This window comes from Falco punctatus, assembly GCF_963210335.1.
Source record: "Falco punctatus genome assembly, chromosome: 4".
NCBI lineage: Eukaryota > Metazoa > Chordata > Aves > Falconiformes > Falconidae > Falco > Falco punctatus.
Genome location: NC_137583.1, coordinates 55,258,173 through 55,274,258, shown reverse-complemented (window position 1 = coordinate 55,274,258; position 16,086 = coordinate 55,258,173). Strand labels below are relative to the sequence as shown.

Sequence of the window (16,086 nt, the reverse complement as noted above, 5' to 3'; positions counted from 1 at the left end):
CACTTAGGATGCTGTTTAGATTTTTAATTACAACAGCATATATGTTGGCTTCTGCCTTAGCAGTATATTCAATGACGTTTGCACCTGTGTGCTCAAGGTGAAGAACTGTAGAAGCTGTATCTGCAAATCTGTATCTAGAAAACATATAAGAATTATTCTTTTTAAAGTTCCAGTTTCCACTATCACCCACTGCTTATGCTGAAGCATAATTTAAATCCCATAGTGGTAAAGTTAAAGGTAGCAACAAGCAGAAATGGTTTCTGTAGATTGTATCACTTACCATATTACTGTGCAAACCTCTTCAAAACTACCTTAGCCTCTAAACTAGCAATGTGTCTTTGATCCATGTGTCTGTATTAAACAGATAGAAACTGATTTTGTATTTCTATGCAAATATATTTGCAGACTTGTGTGCCATTCCTTGTTTTGCATAGCCATAGTATACCAGCTACGCAACATCTGTTTAGCAAAGATACATAAAATCAGGGGTAAAATAAAGATGGTTATACACAGTGTCCTGCACAGTAGTGATTCTGTCTACTGTAATAGTAATAAACAGAGCTGTCGTCAGAAGCATTCCACTCAAAGCAAAAGTTTTATGTTATTTTTTAGTTTGTCTGAGCAATTTATTGATGATACAACCCCCAACAATACAATGAGGGGAAAACCAGCATTATTTGGAACTTAGAATACAGCTTTCAATGACAGGACTATAGCTAATAATACATATTTGTTGTAGCTGAATATTAAAATCCTAGCTAGAAAAAATAAGGTTTCTTTGCTACATTAAGCAATCTAATCACCATTTTTACTCTTATTTACTACTGAAGGGACTAATATCATTAACTGATACTGCAGCTTTACAGCAGCAGCATGCGATAGGGGTATGGTGTCTGTCTCAGAACACATTAGTATGAGGTGACAAAAATACTGTAAGATACTCACTGACTTCATGAGATGCAGGAAATTTCCATGACTCATTTTATGTCAGTATATATTAAGTTTGAAAAACATGGATAACAACCCCCCAAGCATTAAAGCATATTATATATATATCTGCCTTAAAACATGAATTCCATGAGAAATTATAAATATGAGCCTAAATATATATAAAACTAGCCTCAATCCTTTGCTGGACTTGAACCTTAAAGACTATGGTGTGACACATCAGAAAAAAATGTTTAAACTGATAAGTGGATACGTGTATGGATAAAAGCAATTACTCACAAATCCAAAGAATTGCTGCAGTATACCTCATTTTAAATAGCTGGTAGATTTAAGGATAATATTTTCAATTAATTATTTTCAGTTGAACAGAATAGAGCAGACTATTTCAGTTGCAAGGGATCTACAAAAATCATCTAGTCCAAGTGCCAGATCCATTCAGTGCTCACCAAAAGATAAAGCATGTTGTTAAAGGCATTTTCCAAATGCTTTTTAAATGCTAACAGGCTTGGGGCATTGACCACCTCTGCAGAAAGCCTGTTCCAGTGTTTGACAACCCTGTCAATAAAGAAATGCTTCCTGATGTCCAGTCTAAACCTCCCCTGGTGCAGCTTTGAAGTATTCCCATGCATCCTATGGCTCTCCTCGGGAAGCTGTAGAGAGTAATGAGGTTGCCCCTCAGCCTCCTTTTCTCCAAATGAGACAAGTCCAACATCCTTCTCATAGAATGTTCCCCCATTGATCCTAGATTAAAGCTCTTGAGTATTCCAGTTTAAAGCATCTTACGTATGAAAATACTTTATATTCAATTTCATACAGAATACTTATGGTATTTAGAAATAAGTATTCTGTCAAACTTTCAAAAGGAAGGCAAAGGCTTAGAAAAGACAACTGTTACAGAAATCATTGGGTTTTTTCAGATGAGAATATTTCATCTTTAAGAATAATGAATTGAAAGAAGTGCTTCTGTTATTGCTTCCTTCTAGTAGCTGAAAATATTTTACATACCTGGACTGTGAAGCTAGAAGAAGGAGCTAAACTGTATTTAATTTTTAATCCAGGAGAAGATTTTAGGCTCAGTTTAGCTGCCCACACAAGGTTGTTTTCATGTCATCTGAGATCCTATGAAATCTCTTGCCTGGCTTCCAGGTACTGTTGCATAAAAGCACGGTCTCCCATTGATCTCGTGTAGTGTTCCTGACCTAAACTCACTTTAGTTTTATAGCTGTTGCAAAGCTCAGGGTTTCTTTTGGTTCTGATCATCTGGGATATGATCTTTTTGATATAAAGATACTACAGCTGGGTTTCATTACCTGTCTATAACTCAAGGACAGATACTTGTTTTATATATTCCATGATTTACCAGAGCTATCCTGGTCTGCTTCACCAGAAGTACATAATAAGCCTTTATTAATATTTTCAGACTATAATAAATAGGTAATCTTCAACATCTCATGTTTTCCACAGAGAATTGTTTCTCCCCCTGCCCCCGGTGATGTTCTAATTTTTTATATCTTTCTTTTAGGTTGGTTGTTACTTGAAGACCCCTAAGTACCCAATTTGGTTGGTATGCAGTGAAAGCCACTTCAGTGTGCTTTTCTGTTTGGAAAAGGATTTACTAGGTGACTGGAAAACAGAGCAGAGATTTGATCTATATTATTATGATGGCTTGGCCAACCAGGATGAAGAAATACGGTTAACAGTTGGTATGTACAACTCAGTGACTCTGTTTCATCTCTGGTGGTGATATCATCACATCAAAAAGAATCATCCAAAAATACGGACAAAGATGGTTTCAGGCATTAAAGATCATTTGTATGTCTATTCCCTAGTTTCTGTGATTAGTTTTGGTGATTAATTGGAAATTAGATTTCGCAGGGGAATTTTGAGGATAAGCTCTTGAAAGGGTTAAGCGTGAGCATGTGCTACTTTATACAGACTAGTAAATCAGTGACACTGATTTCCAAGGAACAGATCGTGATCTGGCCTATTCATGCTCCCAGGACTATAAACCATATTTAACTATTCCCATTCTCCATCACTTCTTCTCACATCATTTCTACAGGCAGAAGGTGCAAGTCTCCTGTTCCTCAACCCTACATACCTGGACTAAAATGAGCAGAGAGGGTGAGGAAGCATGAAATCTTTGTCTCCAAACCCAGCTACTTCAGAAAACGGCAGTGATCTGCTAACAAAATCTAGTCTCGTAACTGCTTGTAAGCATACCTGGAAACACAAGCATGCAAAAGATCTTGCCAAATTATGCAGCTGTTTTTACAGCAGTTATCTATTTCTCCAACTGGAAGGCATTCAGATGAGAAGTTTTCTGATGCTTAGAAAGCTCCTACTTATTGCCATATTAAGATATTCTTGACCGCTAAATTCCTATTTGCTAATAATATTCTAATCTTTTGTTATCTTTCCTTCAATATGTTTCTACAATCTAATCAAATTCCTTCTCAATCTTAAGAAGCCACTCTATTGTCGTCCAGTCTTTAAAAATCAGCTGTCTGTATTCCTTGTTTGCATCTATATTCTGGCTCTTGGACAGGATGAGTTATACATGAGTGTTGTATGTTCTAATTGAGCCCATGTGGCAAAGCTGTTTGTATGGTGGGAGTGCTGGGCGCTTTGGCATCTCACAAGATTTGGTAATGAATTCAATAGTCTTTCTGCCTGTTATTTATCCTCTTGTTTTAATTAAAATCCCTGTCATTCTATTGTAGTGATCACATTATATACTATCTCAAAAAAATGTCTAACCTTTACAGGACTATAGTTGCCAACTATTCCCACATGGGCTGTCCCAGCTAAAAGATTCTTTGTAAGTGATACCGTTGATATAGTTCAGCATAGGAGCATAGGAGAGACTGAGACACAATTTTTCCTGTTATGTTGTGTCTTGTAACATACAGTCCAAAACAAGTGTCTTTCTCTGTCTTTTCATCATTAATAAATCAGGAACATTTGCAAAATCTATAGCTACCAAGCACTCTGAGATCCTTGGATGAGAAAGTGCTCAGAGTATGTATGAATTTTTCACTTTACTGTTCAACCTGTCACGGAATATCTGCATAATTCTCCTCAAAGCCTAAACAATGATAGGTAGATATCTTCTTCTTGTAGCTATAGCCTCTTCCAGCAGTGTGTCCTAGTAAATCTTTTGTTATCTGTGAAATACTGCAAAACGATGTAAATTGCAAATAATTTCATCATTCCAGGGAAATGCTGTCCCAGTTCTGGCTGTACAGTAGTAATCTTTTGTTAGGTCTGGAGAAAAACTGAAATAACATCCAAAAGGAAACTGATCATACATCTAAACCTTGCGTGCAGTACCAGATGGAAATATCAAAATGCCAAGTGTTACTGGTATTTCCATCGTGGAAATATCAACAAGCTATGATGGTTAGGCGTGTTACTTAGAGATATGACGTAAAGTCCTGGGTGCTGCACAGCCATATCTCACTGGTGCTGCATAGCAAAATTGTTTGCTTTTGACTAGCAGGAAAGTGAATTCCTTGAAATAGGAATCTTGTTTATAATCAGGAAAATCACAATCAGAGTCACATTTCAGGAAATCTTGACATTACGGTGGGCAAGAAAGGTGAAAAAAGCCAGAAAGTAAGAGTAGAATTACATTTTGGGGGTAATAACAATTGCTACTTTATATTGAGAATTTGCCCTGCTTCTCAAGCTCATAACCATTTGCCAAAATGTACACAAGAAATATGGAGTTCCTTCCTAAAAGCAGGCAATTCCTGCTGGTGAATTCAACATACTATCCTACACAGATAAAGTCTCTTTAATCCTTTCCATTGGGGCAGAAATTTCTGACAGACAAAGCAAGCAAACCAGTGTATCTAAATTAATAACCCTCTGCATTTTGCTCATCTTTTTTTTGTCAGATTTTTAGGGACTGGGTGGAGATTCCATGGTTTTTGTTATATGTCACAGAGAGTACTTGCATGAAAGAGTGCATTGCACAGTTCATAGAGATACCACTCATCCTTTCTAATATGTGCTATATTAACATTTACAATATGATGTCTCCAAGTGAACATTCAGGGAACTTTTGTACAATCTGTTTTAATAAATCCTTCTTATATCTCATTGGTGCATACCTTCAAGTCAGTACCCTGTTAAAGATGTTTTCAAAAAGCAGCTGAATAATTGCTAGGAAGAATGTAACTGAATTTCTCAGAATATTCTTCCAGAGTCATAGACACTATCCTCAGCCCCTTTGCAGATCCCACAGAAGGTAGCACTAGCAATGAAATTAGCAGAGGTTCAAACACTGGAGGCGGCTTCTAGGGAAGGGTGGTATGTTGATTACAGCTCTCTTCCAGAACAGTTTTATCGCAGTTAAGATGAGATTGTTCAATGTGCAAAAGTCTTCTGGAAAGGTGAGTAATACACCATGGCTTCTGGTGACTAATACATCCTAAGGTTGCCATTTAAATTATGAGCAGTATTTCTTCTCTCAGTGATTGTTCAGATTCCACTCTTTTGAATCCGTGCTCATCATATCTCCTGAATGGCAAGTTTGTCTGTAACTGCTGGCACTCAGATTCTCACTACAATTAGCTTAGAATTTAAGTGAAGATACAAGAGATCGTATCCATATCCTTCTTGCTGTTGGTGACTCCAAGATGGAAGAGCATAACTTCAATATCGCTTATGCCAAATGAGTTGTATAAAACACTTTAATGCACTTTGTTAATGAATTAACTTGGCTAAATGTTCCTTGCCTGCCCATGAAAGATACACCTTAGTGATACTTTTTTTCCTATTCCTTTGTATGAAAAGCCTCCATTCAAACCTCTGGGTTGGAAGAATTCAAGTCTAAAAATGACAAAATTCAGCAAGTTGGCAATGAAGGGGAAAGGCAGCCATCCCATATGCTGTCCTGCTACCAGTAGTATGGTCAGGACAGTGGCTGTTGCTTCTCACTCTGTGAGAAGACCCAGAACATCAGTATCAAGAATACCTAGAGGGGTCCAAATACTCTTGGAAGCTTCTAACAAACCATTATAAACTCTTCAGTATTAGGATAAAAGAGGCCCTTTGAAACTTAAAATATTCCGGTGTACCTCTAGGTTCCTGAGGATCTAGGAGAAAACTGCCAGTACTTTATGTACTTTTAAATACTGTCTTTTTCCTACTGCTGCAGCCCTTACAGCCATTCAGTTTTCTGCATGTTTTTGTACTGACAAGATCAAGAAGCAAGGGAGAGCCAGGTTCTCTCTATGACATGAGAAAGCCAGATATAACTGAGATTAGCAGCTGTGAATGTAAGAGCAATTGCCTCCCATCCTGTCTACATCAGTCTCACTGAAGCAGACCCATATCCTACACCCTGTCTTGGCATCGTTTGTTGCTTGCAACCTACCCATTGGCTGGATGACAGACAGAAAAGAAGAAAAAGAAAAAACCCTAGTCTGCTGCAGTTTAAAATGTTTCACTCCAAAACAGGAAACAGCTGAGCAGACTGACATCCAAGCTGGTTGCAGGATGTTTTCTCCCTGGGAAGTTCAGCGACTACTTTCACTGTTGACAGATCCAGTGTCTGAGACACTGACCTCTCTGTTTTCCCTGGAACAGTGCAATTGCCTCTCCGTCCCAAAGGAATGCTCGCAGCCTGTGGTAGCTCTCTTATAGCCAACACAACATTGTCTTCTCCCATCTCCGTGTTACTTGCTCAACAGTCAAGGGACAATCTTCTTTTCCAGGGTGAAAGAAAACCCAGTTTGGACTGGATTTGGAGTTTCCTATTCAAGTGTAAGACTACTGCCATCCTTAGTAGTTGAGTAATGAAAATTGCTTTCTTAGTAATTACAACATCAATTGCAAAATAAAAACCTCATGACAGCCCTCCATAATATTCTTTCATCTAATCCATGTTTTTTCCTGAAACCATCTCTATATTAATAACCTAACCTCGGTCAGGGCGTGAGTCTGAACACTGTTCATCCTTACTGTTAAGTAGTCAGTACAATTCTGGACAAATTTCTGGCCCAGAATAACTAACACTGGGCACAGTCTGGGGCTCATTCGCCACAGCATTTGCATTCAGACATGCCCTTTCAGCCTTTAGCCTGCCATCACACGACGAGGCAGCAGACTGATAGCTGAAAGAGTTCGAGAGATGACAAAGCAGTGAGTGCCACTGCCCACTCTAAGGTCAGCTATACAGTCCATGCTGTTTGCAAAGAGCCATGGCCGTGGGGTCTGCTCTGGGCATTCCTGGCCCTGTCTGGGGCCACTCTGTTCAGATAGTGTAAACGAGGGCATGAAATGGCATTCAAATGCCAGCAGGGCTCACCTTCCAGGGTGTATCCAAAGTAGATACGTGCCTATTGTGGGCTAAGAGGTTTATGGTATGAGTGGAAGTCCTTCACTTCCATGGGTGGAGTTTCTAGAAGCTACTGCAGTATTCTATATGAATAGAAAAATGATGCAGCCGCTAATAATGTCTAATATGTCTCTGCAGACACAACTCAGATGTGCGCTGAAGATAAAGAAAACGATCTTACTCCTCCGCTTGAGCACTGTATTAGGACAAAGTAAGTGAAACTACAGTTTTTCATACAGATATATTCAGTTTTTTGCATAAATAATACATGTAAGGCTGGAGTGCGGTAAAAAAATATTGCGGCAAGTAACCTTGCAAAATTACTGCTTAAAAATCAGAAAGAATCTGAATAGGCCAAGCTGTGATAATATGTAGTATACATTTAACTGTGTGTTATTGTAGTTAACGTCAAACTGGCTAAGATGTTCACTTCATTCTGAGAGGAAATCTTATTACATCACAAGAATTGACTGAGCCTAATTCAGTTTGAGATCACAACTTGATTTCAATAGATCTAAATTTAGATTCCCAAGGGTGATTGATTCCTCTTGTAGGGGTATAATGAGAAAAGGAGAAAATTTCTTCCAATTTAATCAGTCTTTTCTGAAAAATATAATTGCACTGGGTTACTTGGGTACCACTTTTGATGCGTGAAGCCCTGTGCTCAATGGTCTTAGCTTTCTCAAACTTTCCATGTGTCTATGGGCAGCACAGAGTTCCTCAAGATCACAAAACACTGTTTCTTGTGAAGTCATTCTTGACAGTTCTCAGGTCATATTCTCTGCTTAAATACAAGGCTAGTTCCTGTCATGTTAGGATTTTCATGGCCATTTTGAGGTCTATATGTTATTAAATGATGGACTTATAAGCAATTTATCCAAGTCATACTGAAGTTAACGAGAACATTTTCAGTTTAGTTAGACATTAAAGAAGCAAAATGAAGAAATTTAACTGGGTAGAAAAATCAGCTTTATATCAACTCCATCAGCATGACTTTGAAAGCTGCTATCTGAATATCTTTGGAGCAAGAAGTAAAAGCCTCATTGTCAAAGACCGTAACATTTGTTAAATCAGCAAGCCAAGCAGCTTCATATTTCTCTTGTAATTTCCCTCCTCTCCTTGCCACAGTTTATCCTGTAATAAAACAGAAAGAAAAAGAAAAAGAAAAAAAAAGACAATGGCTGCCAAACAGTGTGTTCATGTAGGGCTGCCATTATAAAGTTACAGAAAAGTAGAAGAGGCATCCTGTGACATGACAGCAGTGACATTAGTTGGGCTTCCTGCACATACAGATTGTATTGATTCCTTGGATCCAGTGACACATAAGCATGACTACAAACCAAAATAAATAATATATAGCCTCAGAAACCCACACGGTGGGGGTGAATAATGCATGCAACGACTTAAAGTTATCTTAGAACATCTTCCATTGCTGGCATTGTATCAAAGTTATACAGTTTTCACAATGGTGATGTTTGTTTATTTTAAATTCCCTGCTTTAATCTACTGGAGAAGTAAATTACCAGAAAATTCCAGTGTCAATTTATTTTGTTTGTACCATTCTCAGGACTGTCTGATTTACCCTGATCAGTCTGGCTCCTTGTTTTCAGTACTATCCATTTGCTTTGAGGGTATTTATTTTAGCATGGCCTTGCTGCTAAAGGTTTTTCATGTTATATTTTTCCTTTTTGTTCTAAGAACTTTTTCTTCCAATTATGAAGCAGCATATAAGGAAAAGTAAAAACAAACCAAACTAACCAATATTTTAACAAATTGGGAGATAAGAAAGAAATGTTTTCTATCATACAATTATGGAAAACACTCCTCAACTTAATTTTAAGTACAGCAAGCAAAGATCCATTACTTATTTTGACCAAGCATTCATGTTGAATCTTCTTATCAATGAACTTATTTTGATGATTTCTTATCAAAAAATGCAGGAAAATTTCTCAGGCAGTATCGATAATTTCCTAGTCTGAACAATCGAAACTGAGAAGACTTACTGTTGTTTCCAAATGTTTACTGGGGTTTTTCCTTCTCATTCACATGACCCAGTTCTGTTTTAATCCATGAAAAGCCTTAGCCATTGTTTACCCCAATACCTGAACACCATCATCCTGTAATGCATTGAGTTATATGCCTAACATCTGTCTACTGTTTGTTCTCTTATCCCTCCCAAAGGGAAAACTGCATATTTAATAGACTGTTTCTGTATTTAGTTTTTTTCATTGTTATTATTATTATCAGGGAAGGGTTGTTTTCCTTCTGCAGGAGGAGGAGGCTCATGTTTTTAGTTCTTATTCTATAAAATGTTAGATAAGCAAGATGTGAGTTTAAAACAGGTAACATTTCAGATGGCTGGCATGGCTAGTCACCCACAGGTATCACTTTAACCTGCCGGCTCCCAGCACAAGAGTCAGTACAAGTACATGCGCTTTTATTCTGGCTTTCAGCCCTAGACATCTGTAGAAGCAGTGAGATTCTGACCAAGGGATGTCTGGAATGTACATCCCTGGGTTGTTTGGGAGATGCCATGCAGACATCTTATCCCATTCTTCTATGAATATTCTTCTATCACAATCACGATCCTTGGCATCTCCCTGCACTGGCGGAAATAACATCTGTTAGCCCTGCCTGAGGGGAATAAACCTTTGATCTGATATTATAATCTGAATTCAGTGGTATATTTTCTTAACCCTCTAGCATCAGCTTTCCTCTGTGGTGGTGAGGCTGCATGATATATTAGTTTATCTGTTTGGCTTTGAAGTGACACATCCGGTGGAAATTTAGTGGATAAGAGGAGAGCATGGGCATTTCGTCCCAAATTGTTGGTGTCCTCTAAAACAATACCAAATTATTAATACAAGAGAGAGTCTCTAAATGTTATTCCAGACTGATCATTCTTCAGTGCCTGAACCAGTTCCTCTTGGGTTCCCATTAACTCCAGGACCCTTGTGTAAGGTTGTAGTTGAACCAGATGGGTCAAATGTAGTTTTCATTTTGCTAATCTGATAAATTATAACTGAATCAGCAGTTATTTTTTGAAATATGAAATATTTCAAATATGAAATTGAAATATGAAAAAAAAATTGAAATTTTTTGAAATAAATGAAAAATCAGCTTCCATTTGAATTACATTGTGGCAGGATAGTTTGAGGAAATGATCATGCTGCATTGCCTGGATGGTTTTCTTTTGGTCTGTAAATAAAAGACATGTTCAGCACCTGTGAGTGATGCTCCTCACTATTTGACACCTTTTCTTGTGAAGATTCAGTAAGTGAAAAAAGTTATGAACTTTTTTTAAAAAAAACAAACAAACTTTTTTTGCTCCATAGGAGCAAACATCCAAAGACTGCTTTTTGGTCTACAAATGGCTCAGCAGATATGGTTTGAAAATAAACAAAGACAGTAAGGCTTGTTATGAAAGTTACCCTGAGTCCTGCTTCAATATATCGTTTTCTGCTTAAGATCTTTAATTACCCTTATAAGATGGAAGGTGGTGCCTTGGAAAGGTTGTACACAAGATAAGGGATGATTTGATGCCATTACCTGAAAAATCCAATGGGGACAGAAAGTGTTGTTCTACTCCCCACTTACATTTGGTTCTTCTGGGGGTGGAAAACTGGCAGGGACAGTTCTCACCACAGGCAAATGCCAGACTAAGTCGAATATACCCAACTAGAACATATTCTGCTTTTAGCTTCAGATGTGGTGCATCACTGCTATGTATTCTTACCAAGTCCTGGGATGAGGACTTAGTCTGTCTGAATTTTTTTAATTTTTATTTTCTCAGCAAAATAAAAAAAAAAAAGGAAAGAAAAAATTCACAACAGCCCTCAGATGGTCACTTCCTTTGATACTTTGCAGTGAATACAGCATAAATTCAGCCTTTGGTTTAGTTTTACACTTAACTGATTTTAGTCAGGGAAGGGACTGAGCTGCCATACCCTTGCTGACACATTCTTTCTCCAGTGACAGAAAGAATGTGGCAGTCTGGCAACTCACTGTTGTCTCTCCCCCCCCCCCCCCCCCCCCCCAGTGTCTTACTACTGTTGCACATGTACTCTGAGACAGATTTTCAAAACAGATATAAATACTTGATGCTGGGAATGCACCAGTTTAGTTCTCAGAAGATGTAGCCCATGAACTTGCGAACATGAGAAATGCCACAGACAAGGGTGCAATTCATGCAGCGAATGACTGGCTGTACAGTAAGTTGACTCAGTTCAGCACAGTGAGGTCACTGGAGAGCATCACCCTGCTTTCACCAAGTCTTTGTTCAGATCTTTGTCTTCTGCCATGATTTGAAGACACATTTGGCAACAAATGCAGGACTGATAGCTTCTTTGTATTCAGTGTTGGTCACATTCCTGGAGTAGCAGCCAGTACAGAGACAAGAACTAAAAACGTGGGGCTTGTGCACACGTGTGTGGAACATTGTTCGCGGTATATATCTTTAGTGTTTTTCTAAAGAAGGCATGAGGGCAGAAAAAAAGCAAAGCCTCAGCATAGGAAAAGCAAAACATTGCCATTAAAATGAGCCAATACCTCAAAGAAATCAGTCAGTAGCAAAGATAGCTGCTAAATGAAATGATCTGGTCTCAGGGTCTGAGAGACACAGAGTTCCTAATCGGAAGCCTGCCTGTATAGGAGTGTGCAAATTGCCTAGTAACAGCTGAGACTGAGCATTCTGGTTATATAGGGTTAATTCTTGTACCCATCTTGGGGATTCCCTACGGTCTCTGCAACACATAAGTACTTGTTCTGAATCAGCTGCTGCTGGGGACTCTCTCTTGCCTAGAAGAGAGTAGAGGAAGGGTAAGGAGGCTGACCTCCAAACGTGGCACCTAAAATTAGGGAGCACAAGTACCTCACTTCTGTTATTTCCCTTTGAGAAGATGTGATTAATTATCCCAAATGAGTCCATCCTAATCTCTTTAAGGTTCATTGGATGGTTGAGGGGTGTTGGGTTGCCTCTCCAATGACCTGGTTAACTGATGGATGTGAAACGATTGCTTTCATTTCTAGGTGGCAAGGAGCTGTTATTGACTGGAATGGCACAGAACCGATCTTGTGACCGAGCTGACCTGCATTTTATTTGTAAAGACAAAAAGGAAATGACTGAATTAGCACATTCCTATTCCCACCAATACAGGAAATAGAACAAGAATTGTGAAGTTTACGATGAGGAAGAATGACATGGTTTACAGGCTGGAAGAGTTTCACCTCAATCACCTCATGCTTCAGATATTTTGCTTATAATATAAACAACACTTACGTAAATTCCTTGTCACTGCCTTTAACATACAGCTTCTGAGAGCAGACTGATTTTCCACCACCAAATCAAGGTTACAGATGAAGCAGTGAAGTCGTCAATGTCCCCTTGAGGTCTCTTTCTGGATCCACTCTGTATCCTGCAATTGTTTGAAAGCATCTGATGAAAGATGGTGAACAGATGATTTCTGTCACTGTACATGCCTTCTCTGTACTGACTATTCTTCCCCTACAAAACTCCAGTGCAAGTAAAAAATATCATCCAAGAAATACATATTCACTTCTTTACCTGATATTAGTAAGTCTTGTTTTGCACTAAACAGATTGGTAACCATATGGAATTTTCAGAGAGCCTGACCTAGATGAAGTTATTGCTGTGTCACAAAATTTACAGCAAGCATTGTGGTTTTGTGTTACCAGAATAATAACACTAGTATGTTCCTTATACTGGGTGCAATTGCTGTGTAACCGTGCCTCACACTGATGTTCATTTTCCTTTCTGGATGAGAGGTAGCTCTATCAGTATCTTTGCACTTATGCCATTGTAACTACTTACACACTAGGGTTTATTTACACCAAAATGATAGATCAGATCTGTGGTTTACTTCTTCATAATTTCAAGAAAGCAGAAAAGCTGTTAGGTTTAAAATTTAAATGATCCCTATCTGTGATAGATACTGATTTTCATGATGAAATAAAATATATGTACTGAAATAATGTACTGTGGAGATGTATCATGAAGTACTGAAACAGCAGTTTGTATTCTGAAATGAATTCTTTAACTGACATATTTTGGCAACACTTAACCAAAATTGGAACAAGTTACTGAAGGTTTGAAAAAATGCCTTTGAAAAAAGGCAGATAAATGGTGTTTCTAGAAGTATTCCTCTCTCTTGAGAGTGAATATTTCATGAAAGTTTAATAAAGAACTTTTACTTGCTGATATTTATCTTAACACCTTCTTCCTAGTCAGTATGCAAAATCCTCTGAGTCCTGATAAACTAGTTGCTCTTTCTAAAATCAGTTTCCAAGAAAAAAATCAGTGTCCTGTGGTGTGTAGTGTGGAGATACCAAAGTGGCTATGCAAATATAGATCTCTGGGAATTAGCATTTGAGCTAGATTTGTAAACCAACCTGAATTTAAGCCATAATGGAGTACCAGAAAGGTTTAGATAGTCTCTGATGAACATGTCTCCTCCCCCTTTGCTTCCCACATCAAACTATCTATATACAGTAAAGCACCTCAGAGTTTCAGTCATTTTAATTTTATTTAATTCAGTGTAATGTAATTTGTTTGGTTTACATCAGATAGGCAAACTTCTTTAAACTTTGTGAGATTCAGATCTCCCATTCAGCCTCTGAGGCACAGAATCTGAGCTCATTCCTGGCTCTACTACAGGAATGTTACATGGCTTTTGGCAAACCCTTGCACCTTTGTGTATCTAGGGATATGTTTGTACTGTCAGCTATAGGTGGACTCAACACTGCCTTTAGGATACACTTATCATCCATACTTCAGGCACTCCGGCTTCCCAGGAAGAGCTTGCCTCAGTGGGAGCTGCAGTGTTTCTGGGAGTGGGACATCCCAAACAGTCAAAGATCCCAGATACCAGACCCCAGACTTTGTTCCTCTTGACATTTCTATGAACTATAGTTGACACTTTGTTTCATGAAGCAGATACAGTTTGATTTTCCCACCTGCCTCACAGGGCATCTGTAACGTAAAATAAGATTTTTTACAGAATCATTTGGACAGAAAATAGTGTAGAGATGAAAAATGATGGAAGATTTTTGGAACCAAGTTTAACAAAAAATTCCTTTCTGGATTTTCCAGTCTAGTAAACCTACATCATTTACTCTAAAGCAGTGCTTTAAAGTATGACAGTTTGGAGATTGTAACTTCCACCCCCTGATAGAAGAGCAGCAGAGATAAGTGTTTATCTGGGGAAGGAGGGAGCTGCCTTGTGACAGGCCAGATTTCATCTGACTGAAGTATGGATGTTGACAGTGCAGATGTGCTCAGAGGAGCTGTTCTCTGTTCAGAGGAGGGGAGGTACCATGGTGTGATGTATCTTTAGGATGAGAAGAACTGTGCTCCAGATTGTGGGGTGATGAGTACAAAGAGAGACCAAGAGGACTACCTCAAGTGGATTTCACCCATGGGGATGCCAGGATTTTTCAGGGTATAAGAGTATAGATTAGTGATCAGGGCTAGGAAATAGATTGTATTTTATGGTTTATCTTGGAAGTTAAATGAAGATGAGGAGAGGCCCTGAAGTCTGACCCTTTTTCTGAAGATTTTTTTTGGCTGCAAATAACTTTGAGGCTCCGTCATCACTGGTTATGGAGAATATTTTTGTTCAAACTTAATTTCTATGACAGCAGAACCTCAGTGAGACAGATTTTTCTCACCTGTTATCTGTCATTTTGTCCACCTATCTTTGTTGTGCAAAGTCCACCTGTCATCTGTTTAAGATGAACTAACTGTACATTCACCTGTGCTCTTGCTCACAACAGCAGAAATAAAGCATTTGGACAACTTCACCAAGCCACCACCTGTATAGGGTATTTCCACCAAGCTGGAGCACTGAGAACCTCAGCATTGCTAAGCCCCTTCCACCATCCTTACTCCTGGAGCCTAAAAGCAGTACCTTCCTTCACCAGGGTTCAGTGCCAGTGTCCTTACTAGGTGAGAGAGGTGGCTTTTGAGATTTGCTAGGGCATCCTTCCGTAAGGAAGAAAAATGTTCCTGAAGAAACTAAAACATTAATTTAGATCTAGTTCTTCTCTAGAAAAATGCCAGAGCAATACCTCAATCCCTATCTGCATCAAGAAGAAGACTTGCATATTTTTATTCAATATAAAGTGCCAGAAGTTATTTCCCTTAAGACTTTACAGGACTTTTTGAGTCAATCAGACAGGGCAATGCAAAATGTTATATGGCAATGCAAAAACCTTTGCACAAATCTGTGTAGAATTATATCCTGTTCGAGCGGCATGCGTCTTTTTTTTTTTTTTTTTAAATTATGTTTTCCTCTTCATTGTTTCTTGTATTTTTTTTCATTGCTCAATGAATGTGACTTCCTGAAATGAACAAAACCGCAACCATTTGATAATTGAGCATTAAAAGACGCTGGTGACATTGGCACTTAGTCTGCATGATGTCTTAATTTCACTCTCTTTTCTTCTGTGGCATTAAAAAATATACCTTCTGCTGATAACTGATCCCTTAGCTAACAACAGACATGGCATGTTGTGTACGTAGATGAATATGTAAGTAGAGGAACTATTTTGGTAAGGTGTCGTACGTATCACCTTTGTACAAAATGTATATTTAACTTTGTCTTGTACAGAATGTCCCATACCAATAAAACATTTAAAGCAATGGTAATAGTAAAAGCCCAGATTTCCTTCTCATTTTTTTTAATAATTCATTTGCTAATGGGGTTTAATCTGGGAGACTAGATTATAAATGTTTCATGGGCCTCATCAAGTCATTGGAATAATAATGAGAA

General features: G+C 38.3%; 1 protein-coding gene across 1 annotated transcript in view; it reads left to right on the top strand.

The window, feature by feature from the left end:
- The window catches only part of MINDY4 (MINDY lysine 48 deubiquitinase 4), an 82,907-nt gene extending 67,325 nt beyond the window's left edge, over window positions 1-15,582 (top strand). The window contains exons 16-18 of the mRNA XM_080387689.1: window positions 2,471-2,651; window positions 7,436-7,508; window positions 12,326-15,582. Of these exons, the coding sequence (XP_080243815.1) occupies window positions 2,471-2,651; window positions 7,436-7,508; window positions 12,326-12,374 (303 nt within the window). The 3' untranslated portion in view covers window positions 12,375-15,582. The remainder of the gene's footprint in view (window positions 1-2,470; window positions 2,652-7,435; window positions 7,509-12,325) is intronic.
- Window positions 15,583-16,086: the final 504 nt, after the last annotated feature.